Source organism: Aythya marila (assembly GCF_965140915.1).
Source record: "Aythya marila genome assembly, chromosome: 15".
Lineage (NCBI taxonomy): Eukaryota > Metazoa > Chordata > Aves > Anseriformes > Anatidae > Aythya > Aythya marila.
The window spans coordinates 4,775,518-4,796,575 of NC_139056.1; the positions used below are offsets into that span (position 1 = coordinate 4,775,518).

A 21,058-nucleotide genomic window follows, 5' to 3' on the forward strand; every position below is an offset into this window, starting at 1 on the left:
GAGGTTAGTGTGTTACGTGATGACTGCAAACTTATTTCATCTGAAGCAGAAAATGTCAGGGGATATAGTATTTTATTTGTTATCCCTTACTTTGGGAGAGCACTTCAGAGTTGCAGAGCCCCACCCTGCTGCTGGCCTGTGTTCCTACTGATGAGGCCTTCCAGTCTTCTAGTTTGTATCTCAACATTACCTCTAACTTCACTTGGTGACAGTTATGTCCTCTGTCTACTTACTGCAGGTCAGTCCATTTATCAATGAGAACACAAGGCAGAAGTTCCTTATTTACAGTGGGAATAACTACCAGGGTCCAGGAGGGCTGGTAGATTATGTGGACAAAGAGGTGATCCCAGACTTCCTGGGAGGAGACTGCATGGTGAGTTTTCCTTCCTGTTGTGCAGGTGAAATCTGCAATGGTCAAGCTCCCTCAAATCCCCTCTTCCTACACACACACCCCACCAGCCTCCTGCTTCCTTCTGAAAGACTCTTGAATTTCTGTTCTGGTTGGGGTAGCGCTGCTCTGGTTACCACAAACCATTGTACAGGTAACTTTTTCAGTAAAGTGAGTGGTAAGTTTTTCAATTTCTCTAAGACTGATTAGAGAAATGATCATAGTTCAAGTAAAACTTAGCCCCACTGTGAAACCTTATACGAAGTTAAGGTGCCTATCCTCAGTGTCCAACAGCTGGCAGGAGTTCAGCTGACTCAGTACTTTAACCCCTGGATTAATATGAACTCTCTTTTATTTGTGTCTCTCTCTCTCCTAGTGTACTGTTCCGGAAGGTGGGCTCGTTCCTAAGTCACTTTATCAAACAGATGAAGAGACAGAAAATGCAGATCACATCCGGTTATGGACAGAAACTATCTATCATTCTGCGAGCGTCCTCAGAGGAGCTCCACATGAGGTACAAACCTTTGTAGGGAAAAAGCGTGTTTGTAGAGCAGGTAGGAAGATGCTGACTGCCATCTGAATGCCTGATGTTTTACTTCGTGCTTGTTGTATTTCCTTTTTAGATAGTCGTGGAGATTTTGGAAGGGGAGTCTGTGATCACTTGGGACTTTGACATCCTGAAGGGAGATGTGGTGTTCAGCCTCTTCCACTCCAAACGAGCTCCTGAAACAAGTCATAAAGAAGCCACGTTACCAAGTACCTCTACTGCTGGGGACAACGTGCAGCTCATTGATAAGACGTGGGTCCTTGGCGTGGATTACAGTCGTATGGAATCTCCGCTGGTTTGTCGGGAAGGAGAGAGCATCCAGGTCAGATGTGTTTGGGCCCTGGCATGGGTCTTACAATCCTAGTATGCTCCAAAATGATCTGGTGGTGGGGAGGGGAAGGAATCGATGGGATGGGAAATCATGTCTAGCTTGGAAGCGGTTGCTGTGGTAATCATTCTCTGAATTCCCTGTGAAAATGACTGCTACGGCAGTTCTGGTTTAGACTGAGCCATTGGAAAGAGATTCCATAAGCTGTGATAAAAAGCTAATTGAAGATAACATTAAAAATGAAAAAGAAAAAAACACACCTAGGATTACAGAGCTGTGGCTGAGGTATGTAAAATGAATTGAATGATGTACGCACCTCCAGGTCAGTAGTTTCTTTTGACTTTTGTCAAGTCATTCAGTTATTTCATAAGATGCCTGGTAATCACTTGGGAGTGCTCTTTTCCTTCCAGGGATCTCATGTGACTCGTTGGCCCGGCTTTTACATTCTCCAGTGGAAAATGCATGGTCCTCTGCCCTGTTCCGGCACTAGCCTCCCTCGGGTGGATGATGTTCTTGCCTCTCTGCAAGTTTCCAGTCATAAGTGCAAGCTTATATACTACTATGAAGTGCTTGCATCCAAGGACTTCAGGTAGGTTTACGTGTGTGTTACTGTACAACCTGCAATAGAGAAGCCGTATGAGAGGACTGAGTGTGACTTTAAACGTGCAGATACCAGTGACCTCTATAGGGTGCATATTTCATTGATAAGAAGTTAGATGGACACCAACTTGGTGGTATTACATGGAAAGAGTCTCCTTTAGTGCGGTGGGTAATAAGGTTTCTCTTTTGTAGCAGGTTCCTCTTTGCTGGATGTCTGGCCGCTGGCTGGATCTCCACCAGTAGAATTTGTGCTTCAGTTCTTGATTACAGCTACTTGAAGTGAGGGAGGTGCTTGGCTGATTAACTTTTTGATACTTTTTGAGTAACTTAACTATGTCATTCATATCTCATTTGGCATTTGACAAAGATGTCTGTTGTGACTTGAAGCATGCTTTCTCAATAAGTGTGTACATCAACCTCTGCAGGGTAGCCTCTAGTCTCCTTTAATGCAAAAAGTACTTCTCAGATCAGCCAGTAATTTGAATACTTCACAAGTACTTTCCTAGGAGCCAGAGGAAGGGTTAGGTAGACCAGGCTTGCAGATGAGCAGGTCACCTTGAGAATGTGGCCTGGCCAGACCCTGTTGACTCAGAGTAGCAGAAAATTCCTGACTCCAGTCACTCAAACCTGCTCCTCCTTGCCCTACCTGCATAAACTGCATTGGAAACAGTCTTCAGATCCTGCCAACACAGCCTCAATTCACCACAGCTGTGACTGCAGACTAAGACTGAATGGTGCTGGAGCTGTGATTCTGATGCTTAGCAGGCTGGAGGTCCCAGGTTGGCTGCAGTGGCTGCATTCACTGAGCTGTGCTGTGTTTGGAATGCTCTCTCATTTTCCTTTCTGCTCAGCACCTGTGTGTGCAGCCCTACAGAGAGACCAGATGCATTGTACTCTGATGTTTACTGCAAGAAGCAAGTCATAATGCCTTTTGCTAGCAAAATGATGTCTGTGATAACTTTTCCTTGTGACACAGAGGAACCTTGAGATTCTTAGAGACCACAATGAAAACGATGGGACAAAATAAAATACTTTTGTAAGCGTTATAAAGAGCAGGTTTATCTCCTGTCAGACGTATAAAGTTATCCATGAAATAGCTGCCTGCCTTAACAAGCACATCTGTTTTGTCCCATCCCAGGGGATCCATGTCAAGCCTGGAATCTTGCAACAGCGGGTTTTCCCAGCTGAGTGGAGCCACAACATCTTCGAACCAGTCCCAGAGCAGCTCCCATCTTTCCAGATAGCAAGGACAAGGCTACGCCACAAGGAAAAACCACTCAGGGCTTCCTGGCTGCCCCAGAGCTGCTCTGTGCACCAAACCAAAGAGCCTGCAGGGGCTGAGCCTTGAGGCAGTCGTTCGTGTGATCACAGGCAGCAGCTGCTGGACAGCGAGTGACTTCTGGGAGCTGTTCTTGACAAAGACTTAGCACTCACATGGCAGGTGTAGTACTTCTGTATCAGATGCCTACTTCTCCAGTAGTCTTTTTCATAGGTCATGTTTTTGGATGAATGTCAGTTTGCATGAACCCACGTTATTACTGAACTCTAAAGGGCTCTTTCCAATCAGTCCTTTTCCTGTGTGTGGTAGAGGAGACTGATGTTGCCTTATCTGATTGATCTGTAGGACTAGATTATTCACGTGTAGCAAAATTAATCTAGTTTTCTGGGTGCCCAGGGTACCACTTACCCATCAGAAAGTAAAGCGGGCATTTCAGGTGCAGGGACTTGAAGCAAACTGTAAATACCTTAATACAGATAGGATATTTTAGAAACTAGTTCCAGGTCAAACCTAAAACCTCTTCCGATCTGACAGGATGCTATTAGGAAATGTGTTGGATTTTTTTAACCCACTGAGACACAAAAATCAAAACTGTTTTCTAGAAAGTATAGGCAGAGAACCTGCCTCAAGTAAGCAGCATCTTTCTTAAAGATAGACTATTTATCCTTCCTCCTCAGGTTTACAAGCAATAATAGGTAGATCTGACCCATCTCATCAGAGTAGATGGGAACTGAATCAAATTATAAAGGGCTAAGAAAAGCAATATTTTATTTCCTGAAGGCACAAAGTTTTATGGCAGTATTAAAGAAGTCTTTATAATGTGAGCTAACTTGAAAACTTCAGAAGAAAAGCATGTATGTATTTAAGCACTTACTGAAACATATTTATTCAAATACTAGCTTATTTTAAGTTAATTTTTAACTTATTTATAATTTGAAAAGTGAGTATTTATTAAATCCAATCACTTTTTTTAGTGAGACAAACTCCCTTTTAGAAAGGAATTACTGATTGTCTTCACTCCCAAGAATCTTTCTACTTCTAATTTTTGTGACTGCCGGATATTCTTGTGTAAAGGGCTGTATCATACATCGCACTAGGGATAAGGGCTGTGTCATCTTTTCCTGCAAGGTCAAGTTAGAGTCCAAAGCTTTTGGGGCTCTACATGGATGTTTCCTAGGATTAAGAAGTGATTATTGCATTACATTTGCGAGTTGTGAGAAGATGGTGCATCTTCATGACAGTCATGACATGCCAAAACTACAGTGTTTGTCAGAAATCTCCACTGATTATGCTAGAGAACAGACACAGGAAAGGTGCTGGCGATGGATTTATCGGGGTGGGTAGCAGAGAAGTTGTGTTTTTGTTTAGGCAGAAAAAAAAAAAAAAGGTGTCAAATACTGAGTTGCACTTAGGCGATATTTGCAATTAGCAGACACGTGGGACTTGTGATGCAGACCGATGTCTGCTCTGGGACCCAGCAGTGCTGTGCAGAGACCCCATCCCTACCAGCTGGAGGTGACCGCTGCACGGATCGCTCAGGCTGGCCTGAACTAAATGTGTGTCCAGTTCCAAAGCTGGGCAACAGTGCAGATGGTTGTGGGGCTGGGGCAGGATTGAAGCCCAACTTGCAGTGGAGGTGTAGTTTCTTTGCCAGCACAGCCATTCAAGTATCCATGACCATGCTACTCAATACAATCCTCTCACCAAGCTTATATTGAGGTTGATAAATGTGTGCAGGTAAGGAGAACATATATGTAAAGTAATTCCTTCTAATCCTGCTTCTTTATTTAATTGCTGATTTTGAAGCACCAGGCACTGAAAAAGGAGAAAAGCATCCCAATAACTGGAACAAAAGATGAAGTTGATGCGCCTCTGTAAGCTGCTTTTTTTTTTTTTTTTTTTTTTTTAAAGGAACAGAACTGAGGAAATTAGTCCCCCACCTTGCATCTCAGTGTGAAAGTGGAACAGGTAACTTAGTTATGCAGGCCCTAGGAAAGTTCTGGTTGCAGGGAATTCCCCAGTTGTTCTGTAGGCTTTACCATTTCTCCCGGGTGATCCAATTTTTGATATTTCAGCATACTTGTAGTTTAACACAAAGAGGGAGAAGTTCTACCTTTGCTCTGGAAAATCAAGAGTCCTGGAATTAAAATGCATGCGTGTATCCTTAATGTAAAATCCTGCAGAAATAATAATTTCTGGTGCTAGAAATGCAGTTTCAAACTGGTTCCTAAAGCAGCATGAACAAACCCAGCCCTTCCTTCCCTGGGCTGTTCCAGGATTTCATCTTTTTATGGCTTGGTTCTTACTTGATTTTGTCACGTCCCATGGTGGTAACATTCCTGTTTCTAGTGTTTCCGCTGTTTTCCTCTGATTAAGAATCTTTCCCATTGCACTGGGTTCTCTTAATCTTAAAACATGGCATGTGCTGTTCTCCTCCCACCAGTGAAAGGTTTAGGTGCTTAGCACTTGCTGGGGAGGCATCTAGAACTTGGTGCATTCTGGCAGGTCTCTGAATGAGCCAAGAAGAGATGAGGGGCTGCTCCTGCAGAGAGCTCCCTCCTGCTGGCTCTGTGGACACAAGAAATAGCTTTTCATTTGGTAGTATTGCTCCTGTCCCACAGGAAATTGCTGCACAAATCTGCTTGAGAAGCAGTTTGTGATCTCTCCATTGACAATTTCAAGCAAAATTGCCTGGATTATTTCACCTACCAATTTACTTAGCTAAAGATTAAAATAATCCAATATGGATTTTTGTCCTCTCTTTCCCCTGAATGCTGACATAACATCCAGGCTGTAGTTCCCTTCCTTCTGTTATGGCTACTGTGCTGTGTTTCTGTTTCTGGTTTTTTTTTTTAACTGGCTTTGTGAATTGCAGATGCAAGAGAAGCAGATTTTTTCTAAAACCCCTTTTTCTTCTTAAAAGAAAAAAAAAAAAGAAAAAAAAAAGAAAAGAAAAAAACAGTAGGCTTTAGAAAAGAAGATGCTCTGTTTCCTTCACAGCAGTCTCTCGTGAGTTGAGACCAAGAGGAGTTCTGGGTTCTGCTCACAGTGGCTCCTTGTAATTCTCATAAGCCAGGACCCTGAAAGCGTTCTCCAGCTTTGGGCACTGAGCTGGAGGTGCAGCAAGGACCCCCTGCTCCTCAGCAGCACCCCTGCGGCTGTTCTTCAGTGCGGTCAGCTTGGGCTGTGTTCAGGTAACGAGGTGGGTGCTGAACAATTAAATTCCTCAGTAAACGAGGGCTTTCCCCTGTTTCAGATATTCCACATGCAGAAAATAATGCCTACCTCAGAGGGCTGTTGCCATGTGTAACGTGTGATGCAAGGTCTCGAGAGAGACAGCGCTGTAGGTGATGTTGGCACACAGTGCTGCGCCGTCGTTTACAACTAAATATGGCCATATGTGAAACCTCTATTCTTAGCAATTTCTCCAGGCTTGCCCTGCCCTGCTGTTTAACTAGCTTCTGTCCCAGTAGGACTAAGGACAGACAGAGCACATAGATCGCGCTAAAGACAGACGTTGTTGTTCAGGGCAAAGCTGAAATACAGTGACTGAGGCGTTTTGGCTAAATGTTTTGGTGTTTCAGGTAGCTTGGTCTTGTGAAAGGACTGCAGGAGACTCTAGTCCAGCAGGATGCAAAAGCAGCATTGCTGGTTTCTTTACCACTTTGTGCGTGCCAAGGGTGAGGCTGAAAACCGGCATGCCACATGCTATTACATCGTCAGCAGGAAGGCACTTAGTGCAGGTCCACGTTGTTTCATGGCTTCCTGAGCCCTTGATTTTGGGGGGCAGAGAGTAATCCTGATTGCCCTGAGGAAATTGAGTTACTGCAGTCGCTTTGGCTGCACAGATGTGTTTGCTGCAATTTCAGACGCAGCCTTATTCATGTCAGACTTGTGGTTAGCCAGTTTGGTTGTATCACATTTTTCAGTAATGGGGGAAAAATCAGCTTAATGAGAATTTATAAATTCAAATTTAACTAAATAACTGAAATACTGTTGAGTTTTGCATTCTTTGGTCAGCTCTTTATAGTAAGTGGTACAACCCTCTGGTTCATGCTTTGAGCTTTGGAGAAGGCCTGAATTATTTTTGACATCTTTGGTTCCTTCATTAAAGATTCTGAAAATGCCATAAACTAGTCATCTGAAAGCTGTAACACTTAGAGCAGCTCCGAACTGGTAGGGCCTGGTGAGCCCAACTTGACCATTCAGCTCAGGTGTGAAAGCTGTTGGGTATTGACGCGGTAGCAAATTCCAGCTTGTTAGAGGCAGAGAAATCTGGTTTCAAAATATATTTTACTAGCTTGTACTTCTTTAACATCTGAAGCATTTCTACTGTGAGCCAAATAATGGAAGAAGCTGAGCTATTAGACTCTAAGGACTAAAATTGACATGCATTTGTCAGATTCTTGCATGCTATTAGCTTTAACATTCTTCCAGCACTCGATTGTGATGAATCTTATACCTAATTATTTCTCTTTTGGAAGGCTAAATTGGTATTGTGTGACATGCATTGGCTTTTAATGACATTGACATCCATTTCCAAGCTATTAGCTACATAGAAATTAAATGGGCATTAACATTCTTAGCAAGCAGTGTCTTCCTTTCTCTCCCCCTACCTGTCTGTTTTTATGTACTGAGGTCCTGATTTTTCTCAGCCAACAAAAAAGCATTCTTGAAGAGCACACTAGCAAAATGCAGAGTGCTTTGTAATGTGTTACCTGACAACAAATCTGATACTAAAAATGTACTTAGTTATCGTATTTGTAGGTTCTGGTAGAAGCTGTACATTTCTGTATGTTGGAAATTAAAAACAAAACTCAAAAGAACACGTCTAATTATTTGATGAAATTCAACTCTTCAAATTTGAGGTAAATTCTGAAAATTTTAGCACATGCTACTCTAGTTAAGTACCCACAGAAACAAAGGTAAGTCTTATTTGTATCCAGTTATTTTAAAATTTTAAATAACTAAAATGTTTTTTACTTTTTCCTGTAGAACCACCATTTGTTGTTTATGGTTATACCACAAAGTAAGCCAGTACACATAATCCTGCAATATAGATAGTTATTGAAAATGAAGAGGGCTCCATGGCTTTGAATGGCCCACTGAGATTAACTGGGCAAGGATCATTTCTGCCTTCTGCAGCTGAGCATCAAGAATTCCCATTTCAGGCAATTATTACTAATTGACTTTATTCAAGTGGCAAATTGTCTTCTGTAAATAAAAAAATAATAGAATCTTCAGTTTACAGGTTGATTTGATGCCAGCAGTGGCACAAAAATTACATATTCTTTGCTTGAAGAGATAAAAATAGAGTGCTTAAAAACATTCAGGCTCAGACAGGCTTTAAAAACCCAATTTGCAGCATTAAAGTAGCATGTTAAAGGCTAGTTTCCCCTCACATGGAAGCAAACTCATATTAATTCAGTGTGCAATTACATGTTCAAATAAAAACATCCAGTTTCCAGCTGAGATGTTCAGGATCTTGGGTTGCTTGAAGTACCGATCATGGCCCCAGCCCCTGATGGCTGCCATCCCCTCTGAGGAGGGACGGGCAGTTCTGGCAGCCAGGAGCAAGGCTGCTGGAGGGACTGTACCGCTGGCTGAGGGCAGCCCGGTGGTGGGAAAGCACACGCTGAACGGGCTGGGGTAGGGTGAGCCCAGTGCACAGCTCAGGAGTGTCTTGCTCAGGCTGCTGCCTCCTCTTCTTTTCCCCAGGTGAGAGCTTGAGGCTGTGGTACCTTGCCGGCTGGGCCGTGCAGCTGAGCAGAGCAGGCTGCTCCTGGGAGGTAGGAGAGAACACAGGAATGAGGCTTTTCAACCAGCATTGACTCGTCGTGTTGCTACACAATAAGAACCTATTGGAAATTCAGTGCTTGTGAAGCACCTGCTAGATTAGTCCTAGGACTAGGGGTTCAGTAAGAAAACGCTCTGGCCCTGCTGTCAGCATAGGGCAGGTAAGAAAGTCAGGTGCAAGAAAGCCACAGCCCTGTCTGTGTGTCAGCCTTTGAGCCTACCACTGGGGCCAGGAAGAAAAATGCTGTGGTTTTACCATGTGCTGCACCTGTTCTAACATTTTAAAACAACTTTTCATTTTTGGATGAAAGTCTGAACTTAGAAGGGAAATGCAGACAGTTACAGACCAAATTATCTTTAAGCCTGTCTTTATGCTAGAGGTAACATGCATTTCATTTTGTATCTTAAAAATACTGACAGACTACATCACTGTGTGAGAAAGGACCTTTCTGAAATACCCTTGGCTTCATTTCTGCTGCAGCTGTGGAATTGCCTTGTGTGTGTGGAAGCTGGTCTGCTGCTTGCACCCTGCATCCACTGATGGCAGCTAGGGACCCCAAATCCCAGATGCAATCCCATCTGCTCCAGCCAGAGCAGCTGGGGAGGGGAGGGAAGCTAGGACTCAGCAGGACTGAGCAAAGAAGCAAGGGTGTTCCTCAGACAAAAGCGTCTTGGGTTTGTCAGCGGTTTTACACTCTAGGTCTAGTCAGAATGTAACAGTCAGTTCCGAAATGCAGAGTACCATACCTCTTCTTTTCTCATCTGGGACTCTAACAGAGTGTCTGAATTTATTCCTGAGTATCTTCTGTCTCACAGGCAGCAGATGTGGAGGTATGACTGGCTTCTCCATTCATCTCCATCAGGGGGTGATAGAGATAATCATCACTTTCACGTTGCCTCTCTGATCTGGCCTTGAGAAAGAAGCCTATGTTTCCCATGGTGCTAATCACAAGAAGCAGAGCCAAGACAGAGGTCAGGGAGATCCAGGTTCTTCTATCAGATGAAAGAAAAATCCACATAAGCAACATCTCCTGACCCACTCCCACGTGCTCCCTGTGTGCAAATGATTTCTCAAGGTTTGTACTCCCTTCTCTGTCATCTCAAGCTTACAGTTGTGCTCTCAGGCAGGTGAGAGCAGGCTCTGTGCAAGGCTCTGAAAGGCTGCTATGGCAGCCAGAGCTAATGGGTGGTTCTGGCTTTGCCCTCAGTTAGTGCACGACCAAAGTGCCTGCAGAGAGGCTGTAGCTTCAGTAATACTACCAAAGCCGAGCTCTGGTGGAGGATCTGTCCCTGCCCTTCTGCTGGGCACAGTGTGTCAGTGGGAGAGGAAAGGTGGCTGGTTGTTTGTGCGAGCTGCTGGGCACTGGGCTCAGCTCACGAACTGTCACTGATGGTGGCTTCAGCTCAGCACTTGTCTTACAACGAGGTTTTGGTGCTTTGCCTTACATTACTGTGTGTGTGTGTATACTCGTGACCAGTATTACACACTTACTCTGACAGAGAGAATTTTTCTTTGCTCTTTTCCTTATTGTGGGAAGCCAAACACTGCCCAGCTGGAAAACAAAGAGGAAAGAAAGTTAGCGAGGGGTTAAAATTGCAGTGAACAAGGATAAGCTTAGCTAAGGTAATAGAAATGCAAGCCTGTTGACTAAGCAAACAGAACATGAGTTGGAAGAGCAACTTTGGCACATACTTAAAAAAAAAAAATAATAATAATAATCCACTCCAGTGCACTCAGAGGTACCTTTGTTTAGCTGGTCCTGTACTTCCGAGTCGTAGGTGATGTTACAGCTGCCCGTCTCTCGGTCGCAGGGACAGGCGTGTTCACAGGCACAGAGCTGCTGGCAGTTGGGCCCATACCAGCCCATGGGGCATGCTAGGAAAAGTATCACAAAGAAGCTGGTTGTTATCAGAGCTGTGTGTGTTCAGAACCCATCCAGCCTGTCACCCTGCAGCTCCCCCTAGCCCCCAGCTCAGTTGTGCCTGTTTCAGCTGCACCAGCTGGGTGCCAGGAACCAGGGACACACTCTTAGCTGTAAGAGAGGCTCAGCCCCTGCACATAGCAGATGAGGCATTCATAGTGCTTCTGGCACCACAGCAGGCTCCAGCATTGTTGCTTTCAATGCACTTTTCTCCCTGCCACCTTTGAGCTACGGGTCTGCTGTTTGGCTCATAAGCAAAGGTGGTGGGGGGCAGTGGCCAGTTCCTAAAGGGAAGGAGGTACCTCTGTGTGAGCACAGGCAGCCAGCAGGCTCTTCAGTTGTGCTGAATAGTCAGCTTCAAAGCCCCCACACTTCCTGCAGCCTGACAAAGCTGTTCTACCTCCCCACTCTGCGTTCTCCATCAGCTTGAAAGTGCTGAACTCAAAGTTAATGACTGTTATTTTGCTTACTTCTAGGAGGAGGTTTTTGTAAAACAGGGCTCAGGCTAGCTGAGCGTTCTTAGGCTGAGAACAAAGCCTCACTGAAGTAACTGCGCACACAAGTTTACACCCACGCTGCAATTAACTTGTCCTGGCAGCAGAGCAGGCTGTTCAGGCAGGAGCCTCCAGTACTTCAGAAAAATTGCAGTTACACAACTGAGCATGTTGCCAGCTCAGTTATCACCAGCACAAGCACAGCTGGAATTCCAAGGCCAGGAGCCAGCAGGGACCTTTAGAGCCTTTCACAGTCCCTGACTTGGATCACCCAAAGCGTGACCTGTGGGCAGGGCCTGGTGCAGCACCTCCAAGGGAAGGGCAGGCGCTATTTGTGCTATACACACAAAAAAGCAATGCAGCTTTTCTGGGCAGAGACTGAACAGGGATCTACAGTTGTCTAATGATGAAGAAAATGTCTCCTCTCTGTTCCTTTTCTTTTTAGTCAATTCAGGTAGGACAGACGAGCCCTTAAGAGCTAGCAGGTTGTGTTCCAGCTGTGAAGCTGAGGCCTAATGCTGTTCAGCAGAGTTCACACTTAAATTGCCTACATGAGGTGGCTCAAATACAACAAAAAAGGCCTCTCCCCAGCCCAGGCTGTTTTCCAGAGCAGCCCTTACCGTGCTCACAGCTGGTGCCATAGTACCCAGCTGGGCAAGAGCAGGCTCCGTGCACGGGCTCACACGAGCCACCGTTCTGGCACTGGCACTTCTGGGTGCAAGCATCCCCGTAGAAACCACTTGCACAAGCTGCAGGAGACAAGCAGAGATGGCATCAGGCTTTACAAGTGTTTGTGACAGTCTCACCCCATGTTACATCCCGGAGCATTCACTGGCCCAGGATGTTGATGGCTGCTCAGAAAAAAGTCTGTGCCTTGCCCAAGGAGCAGCATGTCTCACCCGGGGACCGTGACTCCAAGTGGCAGGAAAAGGGCAGTTTGCAAAGGGCTTCACACCAACCCCATCTGAAGAGTCTCAGGCTGCAGTTAAGCTCACACTGACAAAAAAGGAGAGCGTGCTGTAGCCTCACCCTTTGCTACTCTCTCTTGGAAAGAGTATTAGGGACCTCCCCCCTACTGCAGGCAGCCAGCCCCCGAGGAAGCAGTTCAGGCTATCCTCCTGATGACTACAAAGAATTAGAATAGAGTAGAAATCAGTGTTACCTTCACTGCAGTTGCTGCCAACCCAGCCAGCATCACACAGGCATCCAGCTGTGCAAATACAAACAGAACAGACATTAACAACAACACAGAAATACTTCGAAATTGCAGGAACTCAAAATTAGGAGCCTCTGCTTCTTGGGGTGGCCTCTTAACGTGAGATCGGGCTGCCTCTGCCAGGGAACCCACAGATGAGGTATTTTGAACTCACAAAGAGGTCAGGTACGAACCCCACCCATTACACCTGCCCCACACAGCAGTTCCCCAACACCTCCTGCTTGATTGGATTTTGAGATATGAACTCTGGGTCAGCTACTGGCAACACCTGCACCCAGTGGGCTCTGCCCAGTCATTTCACTGGTGCAAACTGGGCTGTGAGTTAAACCAGGGAAGTAGAAGAGAAATGGACTGAGCAGGTATAGAAGAGCAGAAGCTGAGGGCTGTGCGTTACAGCAGTTGCTGGTTTCAAGACCGGTTTACAGAAGAGTAGCAATTGCACTTGTAACAACTGAGATGTGGGGTAACTAAATGGGGGGGGAAGGAACAACAAAAGGAGGGGGCAGAACTCAGCTGCATTATTTGTCATGCAGTGTAACATGCTGCCCTTTCCGACATCTCATTTACAAAGAAAACCAGGAGCACAAGCCCAGGGGGCAAAAAGGGAATCTGAGACAGAGTTTGAAGTGAAGCCCTATTACAGCTCTAGCTTCCAAATCTGAGTCCCAGCTTGGCAGTGCTGCTGTTCCCTAGAGGCAGTGTGCTCTGACTGCCTCCAGCCCAGAGGGAAGGGGAAGAACAGCTCCGTGCACCACAAGGTATGGCCAGGGTGGAGGCTCGCAAAGCCAGGGCAGGGGGATTGGCACCTGCGGCACCAGAAGCCTGGGCACCCAGACACGGGCAGCCTCTGCTGGGAGGGAAGCAGCTGCTGCTGCTGGCAAATGGCATCAGCCCTTCAGCCCACGATGGGAAGGGACTCTGGATGTGACAGCTGTACTACAGCGAGCATGACTGCTCTGACCAGGTGAGCGATTCAGCCCCGTCCCCCTGAGTGCCACCCCCTGAGTGCCACGGTGACTCACAGGCCGTGCAGGTGCCGTGCAGGCTGCAGTTGGAAGGGCCGCAGTCCAACGTGTCACAGGCTGGGCCTCTCCAGAAGTCCCCCGCGCAGCGGCACTCCCCTTGCACGCAGTCCCCGTGACCGTTGCAGTCCGGGGGCTCGCAGGCGGGCTCGTGGATGCACACGATGGTCGAGATGCTCCGAGGGCAACGCCACATGTTGTCAAAGGAGCTGGGGACAGAAGATGGATCCCATAAGGTGTACAAGCATTTTGCTGCTCCCAGCCCTACATGAAACCGGCTGGTAACAACCACAGATTTTCATCCCAATTCACACTGGCAAAGGAGAATGTCAGTAATGGAAAAATATAAATTTAGATTTGGGTCAGCGTTTTACATCAGTATTAACTCCTAATGGACAGGAGTCATTTCAAATACAGAATTACAAAAAAGCAACATGTAAGCAAAGCCTCTTTGTAAGTAGTCCTTGCTTTCCTAACTTTTGTGTTCAATATGCCTTTATCAGAACATTATCGCCTTTAAGTGAGGGACATCACTGCAGTAATAGCAAGACTTGGCTTTCAACTGCCAGACAGCAAACAGAATTTTCAATCACTTCATGTTTGCAGTCAAACAGCTAAAAACCTAAATCTAACATAAATTATTCTTTAGGTACCCTGACACGAGGCAGAGCAGGGTCTGCAGGTCAGCATTTCTCTTCCATAGTAATAAGCTATTGACAGATCTCTGCAAATTGGGGTCAACATGCAACTGCAAATTCCTCAGTCAAGAGCTGCTTTCAGACCCAGTTCCTATGTGAGGCCACTCCATCACCTCACACAGCTTTGCTGCACATCTGAAAACAGCTAAACTTTAATCCTAGATGACGAAGTGGAAAATACAGGTAGTTACTAATTGCTTTAAATTTAGAGTCACTCTCCCAGGAAACCTGCCACTTGCCTTTACACTGTGAACTCCCAGCAGTGCTAGGACTGAATCCCCAGCAGAGCAGAGGGACAGGACCAAGCTCTGCACGCTAACGGGGGCTGCGCAGTTTCCCATGCAGCCAGCACCTACCAGTGCTCTGACGGGTAGCTTGCGAGGGTCCCATTTAGGACTAGTGTTGCAGACCCTCCACCATCCAGGTTGATCGCATTGATGATTCCCTGCTGCTTCAGGAAGTCAGCCATTTCCCAGAGGTTGAGCCTGCAAAAGCACACGGTTGTCACTGCTCATTCACGCCCTCCAACCTGGTACTGCTGTGCCAGAAGCTCGGCCCCTCTCCTCGGCAGCTCTCCCATCCCACTCGCTGCCTGAAGGTAGCACCCCGTGGCTCTGCCCTTCTAGCACCAAACCAGCAGGCAGTGCCTTCAAATGACCTCTTCAATTCTGCAGCTCTCTGCCTTAGAACACGTCAGTGGCAGCTGCAGAGTCCCTCCAGCTCTAGTGACAGAATTTAGAGTGAATTTGCACCTCCCCTGAGGGCCCACCCTAGCCCTGGCCTTACCCTCTGGATTCCGTCTGTCCATCCACGTGAACCAAGACCAGCTGCCCTTGACTGTTATGTCCAACCGCAGTCCTGGCTGATATCACATTGATGAACTTCTCGAAGGTTCCTGTGCAGGAGAGGAAATAATTGATCCACCAGCTGGGTGACAGGACGGGCTGTTGAGACACATCTGCCTGCAAAACAGCTCCCAGCAAGGGGCACAGCTAAACTGAAACACAATGAGAACACAGCCCAGGTTCCTCTTGTTTATCCGAGTCATCTAGGAATAACATGCCTAGAAACACTCTTGTCAGGTTTCTGCCTGGCACAGGGACAAAGGAAGGGGACACAGAAGCCTGTAGTATTCATGTCCTACAGGAGGCACCTGCTTTGAGTTTCTCTGGACAAGCATTAACACCAGACGTGCTACCACTTCTCACAGTCCTTAGCAAATTCTCTTCGATAGCACCGAACAGGCAAGCACAGCCCTGCCTTGCAGACTGCGGCACTCGTACCGCAGCTGCCACACACTCGGGTAAAGCAGCACAGAAAAGATGTTGCCCTCTTAAGTGAGCAGCAAATACTGCAACTAGACAACAGCTCCCAGAGCTCCCACCGCCTTCCAACAGCCTCATCAAGACAATCCATGCCCAGGCTGAAGCTTTACGGTATTCACCTGTGGTCTGAGTTTCATCACACTCAGCCTTCTGACTCTGCCCGACGTACACTTCCCCGTCTCTCAGGAGCCAAACCACTCCACTCACAAGCTGAATAAAAGGGTTTGCTTGGTCCAGAACATCTTCCTCGGACAGGTAACTAGGAAAGAGAGAGCAGGAGGAGTTACCCCCAGTCACGGCAGCGTTAGGTAAAAGCTGCTGCTGCTGCCAGAGGGCTCCGGAGGCAGGGAGAAGGGGAAGAGGTGGCTGAGTGGCTGTTGGCTGCCTCCAACACGAGCAGCCAAGCAGTGCAGAGCGTCCCTTCGGCAGCCCTCTAGTGCTACACGGCCCCTGTGGGTGATCTGACTGCCCCAGGCCGCTGTGCACAACGCGGCTCCTGCCACCAACGTGGCCAGCGGACCCGAGGCAGGATAAAAAGGGCAGAAAGCAGCTGGCAGAACATGAGAGCAGAGCCATTGGCAAGTGCTCAGGGGTCTGTGGGAGCACCCCTAACAGCTCAGGCACCGTGTGTCACCGGGATGCTTCCCAAGGGACAGGCTTCTCTCAGAAATCAGGGTGCTGAGCCACAGCTGGTTCATCAAAATCTGATGCTGGCTGGTGTTTGCAACCCACAGAACAGCTGCAAAGGCTGAAGCTGAGCAGCTGTACTCTCATTGTAAGCTCTGACAGCTTTTGATGTAAAACTAATTGCTGCACATGTTCCAGACATGTCCTGTGGGAGCTGGACGCTTAGCTTTTGGTGTTTTAGTGTGTGATTGTAGCCGAATAAAGCATCCCATTTTGTAAAAAAGTGAAACTGAAAATACCTGAATAGAAAACAGGCAGAAAGAAATCCCTTTAAGGACAGGAAGAGAATCCAAAATGAACACAGCTGATCAAACTGCACACCACCACGAGCATAGCCAGCTGTCGGCTTGTAAAGCCTGCGGTTGCCTAACCCCAGTCTAAGTGGTGGAGGGAACATCTCTGCGAGGCTGGGGGTTACGGCGTGCCCAGCGCTGTCCTGCTGACCACAGCACGGTGTGAGAGCTGTGGACTACTTCCCACGGCCCTGACAGTCCAAATTACTGCCAGAAGCTCCCCGAGAGCAGCACACCCGGGCAGACGCAGGGACACCACAGGGCGCAGCTCCTGCACCAACCAGCCCTGGCACAGCGGGCACCTGGATTCACTCTGAGCTGTGGAGGGGGAATGCAACGCTGCAGCCTCAGGCTGTGGGGACACCGGGTGCCTCTCCCTGTCCTGGCATGGACTGGTTGAGAAGCTGTGCTGCCAGGACAAAGAGCTACAGGAGGAGGGCAGCACGCTGCACAGCAGCTGGGGTGATGAGAGAGAGATGGACAGACAACAACCTGCAGGAACTGAAGCCTCCATGCCACTAGGAGCACCCAGAATCTGCTCACCGGGCTGGCAAACCCTGCGCTGACGAAGGCTGGAAGACTCAGTGCTGGCACCAGGAGGGAGGGAGCTCTTCCTGCTCCCACAGCTCTGCACCAATGGAGCAGGGTCAGTGCCCTACAGCAGGAAAGGGGCTGCAAGCTCTGCGAAACCAAGCCTAAGTGGTAGCACAGCTGCTACTGGCAGCAGGAACGTGGCTTTTACAACAACAGGACCCTCTCTGAGCACTGACAGGCAGAGATGGCACCCAGCTGACCAAGTGAGGCAACAGCAGTTTTTATAGAGGCTGGCCAGCCCGGTGAGGAGAGCCTTACACCAGGAACGATGCAGCGAGAAGATGATAGCCCCGTCGAGCAAGGAAGAGATAGATCAGCTTGGCAATGGCTGCAGGCTGACATGGACAAAAGCCCTTATAACAAAAAAAATTAAAAAGCCTGAAGGGGATCTAAACCATATGCACACAAAGAAGGAAGTGCCGAGAGGACTCATAGGAGAAGTTTTCACCCCTTTCCTGGGGAATCAGAACGGGTGCCTATGTGAAACTGCTAAATGCACAAAATAGGGAACTGGAGGCCAGTGCAGCTGCAGGGCTAGAGCTTTGTTGGGATCACAGAGACTGTGGGATAGCGCGACTGGAATGCTGGATAGCGGCTCCTCAGGATAAGACTGAACCCGGGGAAGGCAGCAGAAGTGGGGCACAGCAACCCTTCACAGGAGAGAGCAGCAGGAACGCCCGGAGCTCTGCCTAGGCACCGAGCACAAGCTAGCAGAGACCTTAGGGTGAGACCTTACAGGTCGGGATTAGAGCACCGGCAGTGTGACAAGGGGATGTCATGGGGGGTGCCTGCCTCATCCTGCCCGGTTGGGAAATGGAGGATGAGGCCTTCTTCAGACAACTGGGAGAAGCTTCGTGTTCACAGGCCCTGGCGCTCATAAGGGGCTTTAACTACCCCGGTACCTCAGGAAGGGCAACGCAGCGGAACACGGGCACTGCAGGAGATGTCAGGATTTCCACTGAACAGTAAGACACGTTTTTCCTGTGAAGAGCAGCCACACACAGGATGAGGAGAGGAAGCCAACAGGGTCTGTGGGAGCTCAGTGGGTTGCAGGCAGGACATCCCTAACCTCATGGAGCACAGCCCCGTAAGGATCTCCCATTCTGTGATAACCACGAGAGGCCACAGAGGCAGTGCCTGGGCAGCGCTCCCACCCCGCAGCCAGCCCCGTCCTCACCCAAACACCATGGTGCCGTCCTTGCGGATGCCGAACTGGGCGTTCTGCAGGCCGTGGGCATTCCTCACCAGCCTGCCGTCGCTCACCACGTTCCCCAGGCACTCGCCCGTCTCCATGTCGAAGTAGCCGCCGTTCTGGGCCACCAGGCACCCGCCCAGCCTCGCCGTCTCCTCCACGGGGGCTCTGCGACGAGCCCGGCAGCCGCCCTCTCCGCCGGGCTCCAGCACCGAGACGGTCCTGCGGGGGTTCCTGACGAAGGTGAAGTGCCCGTAGACCACCCGGCGGTCGTCGCCCTCCGAGGGCACGTAGGAGACGAAGGGCCTGGTGGTGGCCACGGGGAGCTGGCTGCTGCTGTCCGCGGGCCATGCCTCGTGCGTGGCGTTGCCGTGCCGCAGGGGCTGGCAGTCCCGGACCGCGCGGTGCGGGTGGCGGGGGCCGTGCCGCCCCGCCGGGTACGGCTGCAGCAGGCGGGGGCCGGGGGCAGCCCTGCAACGACAGCGCCCGGGCGTTACGGCTCGGCTCGGCTCGGCTCGGCTCGCAGCCCGGGCTCCGCCGCTTTCCGTCCCCTCCCCTCCATCCCCGCTCCTCCCGGTCCCGGAGCGCGGCGGGGCCGCCACTCACCCGTGGCCGAGCGCCGCCTGCAGCCAGCCCAGCGCCGCCAGCGCCGCCGCCGCCAGCGCCCGGCCCAGCGCCCGCCGCCGCCCGCGGTCCCCGCCCGCAGCCCCGGCCCCGGCCCCGGCCCCGGCCGCCATCTTCGGGGGGCGCCCGGCGGCAGCGCGGCCCCTGGCGGCGCGGAGGGCCCGGGGACGGCGCTGCCGCGGGAGGGGCAACGGCGAGAGGAGAGGAAACGGCCTCGGGGTGCACCGGGGTGGGGGATTAAGGGAAGATCCGTCACTGAAGGGGTGCGAGGACTTGCGGAGAAGGGCTCCCCGGTCAGTAAGCGGTACAGGAGGAGCGGTGTGTGCCGGCAGCACGGGGGCGGTCCCGACAACGTGGTGCGCTCCTGGCGTGGAAACTTGCCTTGGTTATATGCAGCAAGGAGTCACATATGCATGAAGTTTCACACTACGCCTATACATATTCATAACCTGTCCCTGCTCCGTATTAAAATTAGTCCCAAGGAGTCATTTCCATAAGCTCCTCCCATCTGCACTGCACAGTGTGTTCTGGTAGCAGTCATCGGGGGTGGTGGGGATGAAGGTTGGTGACTCTTTCTCATCACTGCTCCTTGACCTCTTGTCTCTGCACAGACTCAGTTGCTCCTTGGCTCTTGTCCATCCGCAGGACCAGTTTCTTAAGACAGGCTCACACTCTTGTTAGGAGACTGACCTTGGTAAACGGGCCCAAGGCTTCTTGCTATAATTAATTTGAGCATCCTGGTTCCATGCTGTCTGTCACTCTACCTCTACTTGATAAGATTCCCCTAACTTTCTCTCTCAGTTCCCCCTTTTCTAAAAGTTAGTAAATTCTTTTCTAAAAGGTCAGTGATTTATTGTATTCTCCTAACTCCCTCTCTCGGTGAGATTGGAACAGGCTGCACGGGGAAGTGGTTGGGTCTCCATCCCTGCAAGTGTTCCAAAGACACAGAGATTTGGTGCTGAGGGACACGGGCTAGCAGTAGACTTGGCAGTGTTAATGGTTGGACTTGATGGTCTTGCAGGTCTTTTCAACCTAATGCCATCCTGTGTAACGTGCTCCAGGTGATCCTGCTCAGCAGGGGGTTGGAGTAGATGGTCTTCACGTGTCTCTTCCAACCTCAGTCATTCTGCGATTCTGTGATTCTGTAAACAATTCTATGATTCTGTGATTCTATGATTCTTAACACAGCTCTAACAATGATTTTTCATCTTGCCTTGGCAAGATAAAACAGCAAATGTTTCTGTCTGTAGGCTTCTGTCCGCTCTTGGCATCTGCGTTTCCATCAGCAAAGAGGGATCAGCAAACTCAAAGTCACAGAAAATTGTTCATTACACACATGTGTTAGAACCCGGTGGGATGCAGATGTTGAAGGCATTTGGTGCTGTTGTGGCTTAACCCTGGTAGGCAGCTGAACCCCACACATCCACTCGCTTGCTCTTCCCCAGTGGGATTGCAGAGAGAATCAGAAGGGTAAAAGTGAGAGAACTCATAGTTTAAGATAAAGACAGTTTAATAGGTAAAGGGAAAGCTGTGCACGCAAGCAAAGCAAATTAAGGAAATCATTCACTGCTCCCCATCGGCAGGCAGATGTTTAGCCATTTCCAGGAAAGCAGGGTTCATCATGCGTAACATTACTTGGGAAGACAAATCCCATAACCCCGAACGTCCATCCCCCCCCCCCTTCCTCTTTCATTCCCTCCAGCTTTCATTGCTGAGCACAATGCCATATGGCAGGGAACATCCCTTGGTCAGCCTGGATCAACTCTCCTTCCTTGCCTGTGTCCCCTCCAAGCTGCTTGTGCACCCGCAGCCTCCTCGCTGGCAGGGCACCGTGGGAAGCACAAAAGTCTTGGTGTAAGCACTGCTCTGCAGCTGCTAGAGCGTGGCTATGTCATCACCACTATTTTAATCATAAATCCAAAACGTAGCACCATACTAGCTGCTATGAAGAAAATTATCTCAGCTAAAACCAGGGCAGGTACCTGGCAGGATTGGGACTTGAGACAGCAAAGTTAGAGACGTCACAGAAATATCCAGGATATTAATTCAGATT

General features: G+C 49.1%; 2 protein-coding genes across 4 annotated transcripts in view; one reads left to right on the plus strand and one right to left on the minus strand.

Annotated features, from left to right (window-relative positions):
- SEC14L5 (SEC14 like lipid binding 5) overlaps window positions 1-6,012 on the plus strand; it is a 38,027-nt gene extending 32,015 nt beyond the window's left edge. For all 3 annotated transcript variants that reach the window (XM_082772218.1, XM_082772220.1, XM_082772219.1), the window contains 5 exons: window positions 239-373; window positions 765-902; window positions 1,012-1,257; window positions 1,674-1,852; window positions 3,002-6,012. In XM_082772218.1, the coding sequence (XP_082628344.1) occupies window positions 239-373; window positions 765-902; window positions 1,012-1,257; window positions 1,674-1,852; window positions 3,002-3,107 (804 nt within the window). In that variant the 3' untranslated portion in view covers window positions 3,108-6,012. The remainder of the gene's footprint in view (window positions 1-238; window positions 374-764; window positions 903-1,011; window positions 1,258-1,673; window positions 1,853-3,001) is intronic.
- A 2,320-nt stretch (window positions 6,013-8,332) lies between these two features.
- On the minus strand, window positions 8,333-19,331 carry NAGPA (N-acetylglucosamine-1-phosphodiester alpha-N-acetylglucosaminidase). The gene is made up of 12 exons (XM_082772221.1): window positions 18,988-19,331; window positions 18,367-18,852; window positions 15,735-15,874; window positions 15,077-15,185; window positions 14,647-14,775; window positions 13,593-13,801; window positions 12,517-12,564; window positions 11,975-12,103; window positions 10,683-10,814; window positions 10,431-10,491; window positions 9,686-9,931; window positions 8,333-8,924 (listed from the first exon to the last, which is right to left on the minus strand). The coding sequence occupies exons 1-11, from the start codon at window positions 19,116-19,118 to the stop codon at window positions 9,727-9,729; spliced, it is 1,779 nt and encodes a 592-aa protein (XP_082628347.1). The 5' UTR covers window positions 19,119-19,331; the 3' UTR covers window positions 8,333-8,924; window positions 9,686-9,726.
- Between the last annotated feature and the right edge of the window lie 1,727 nt (window positions 19,332-21,058).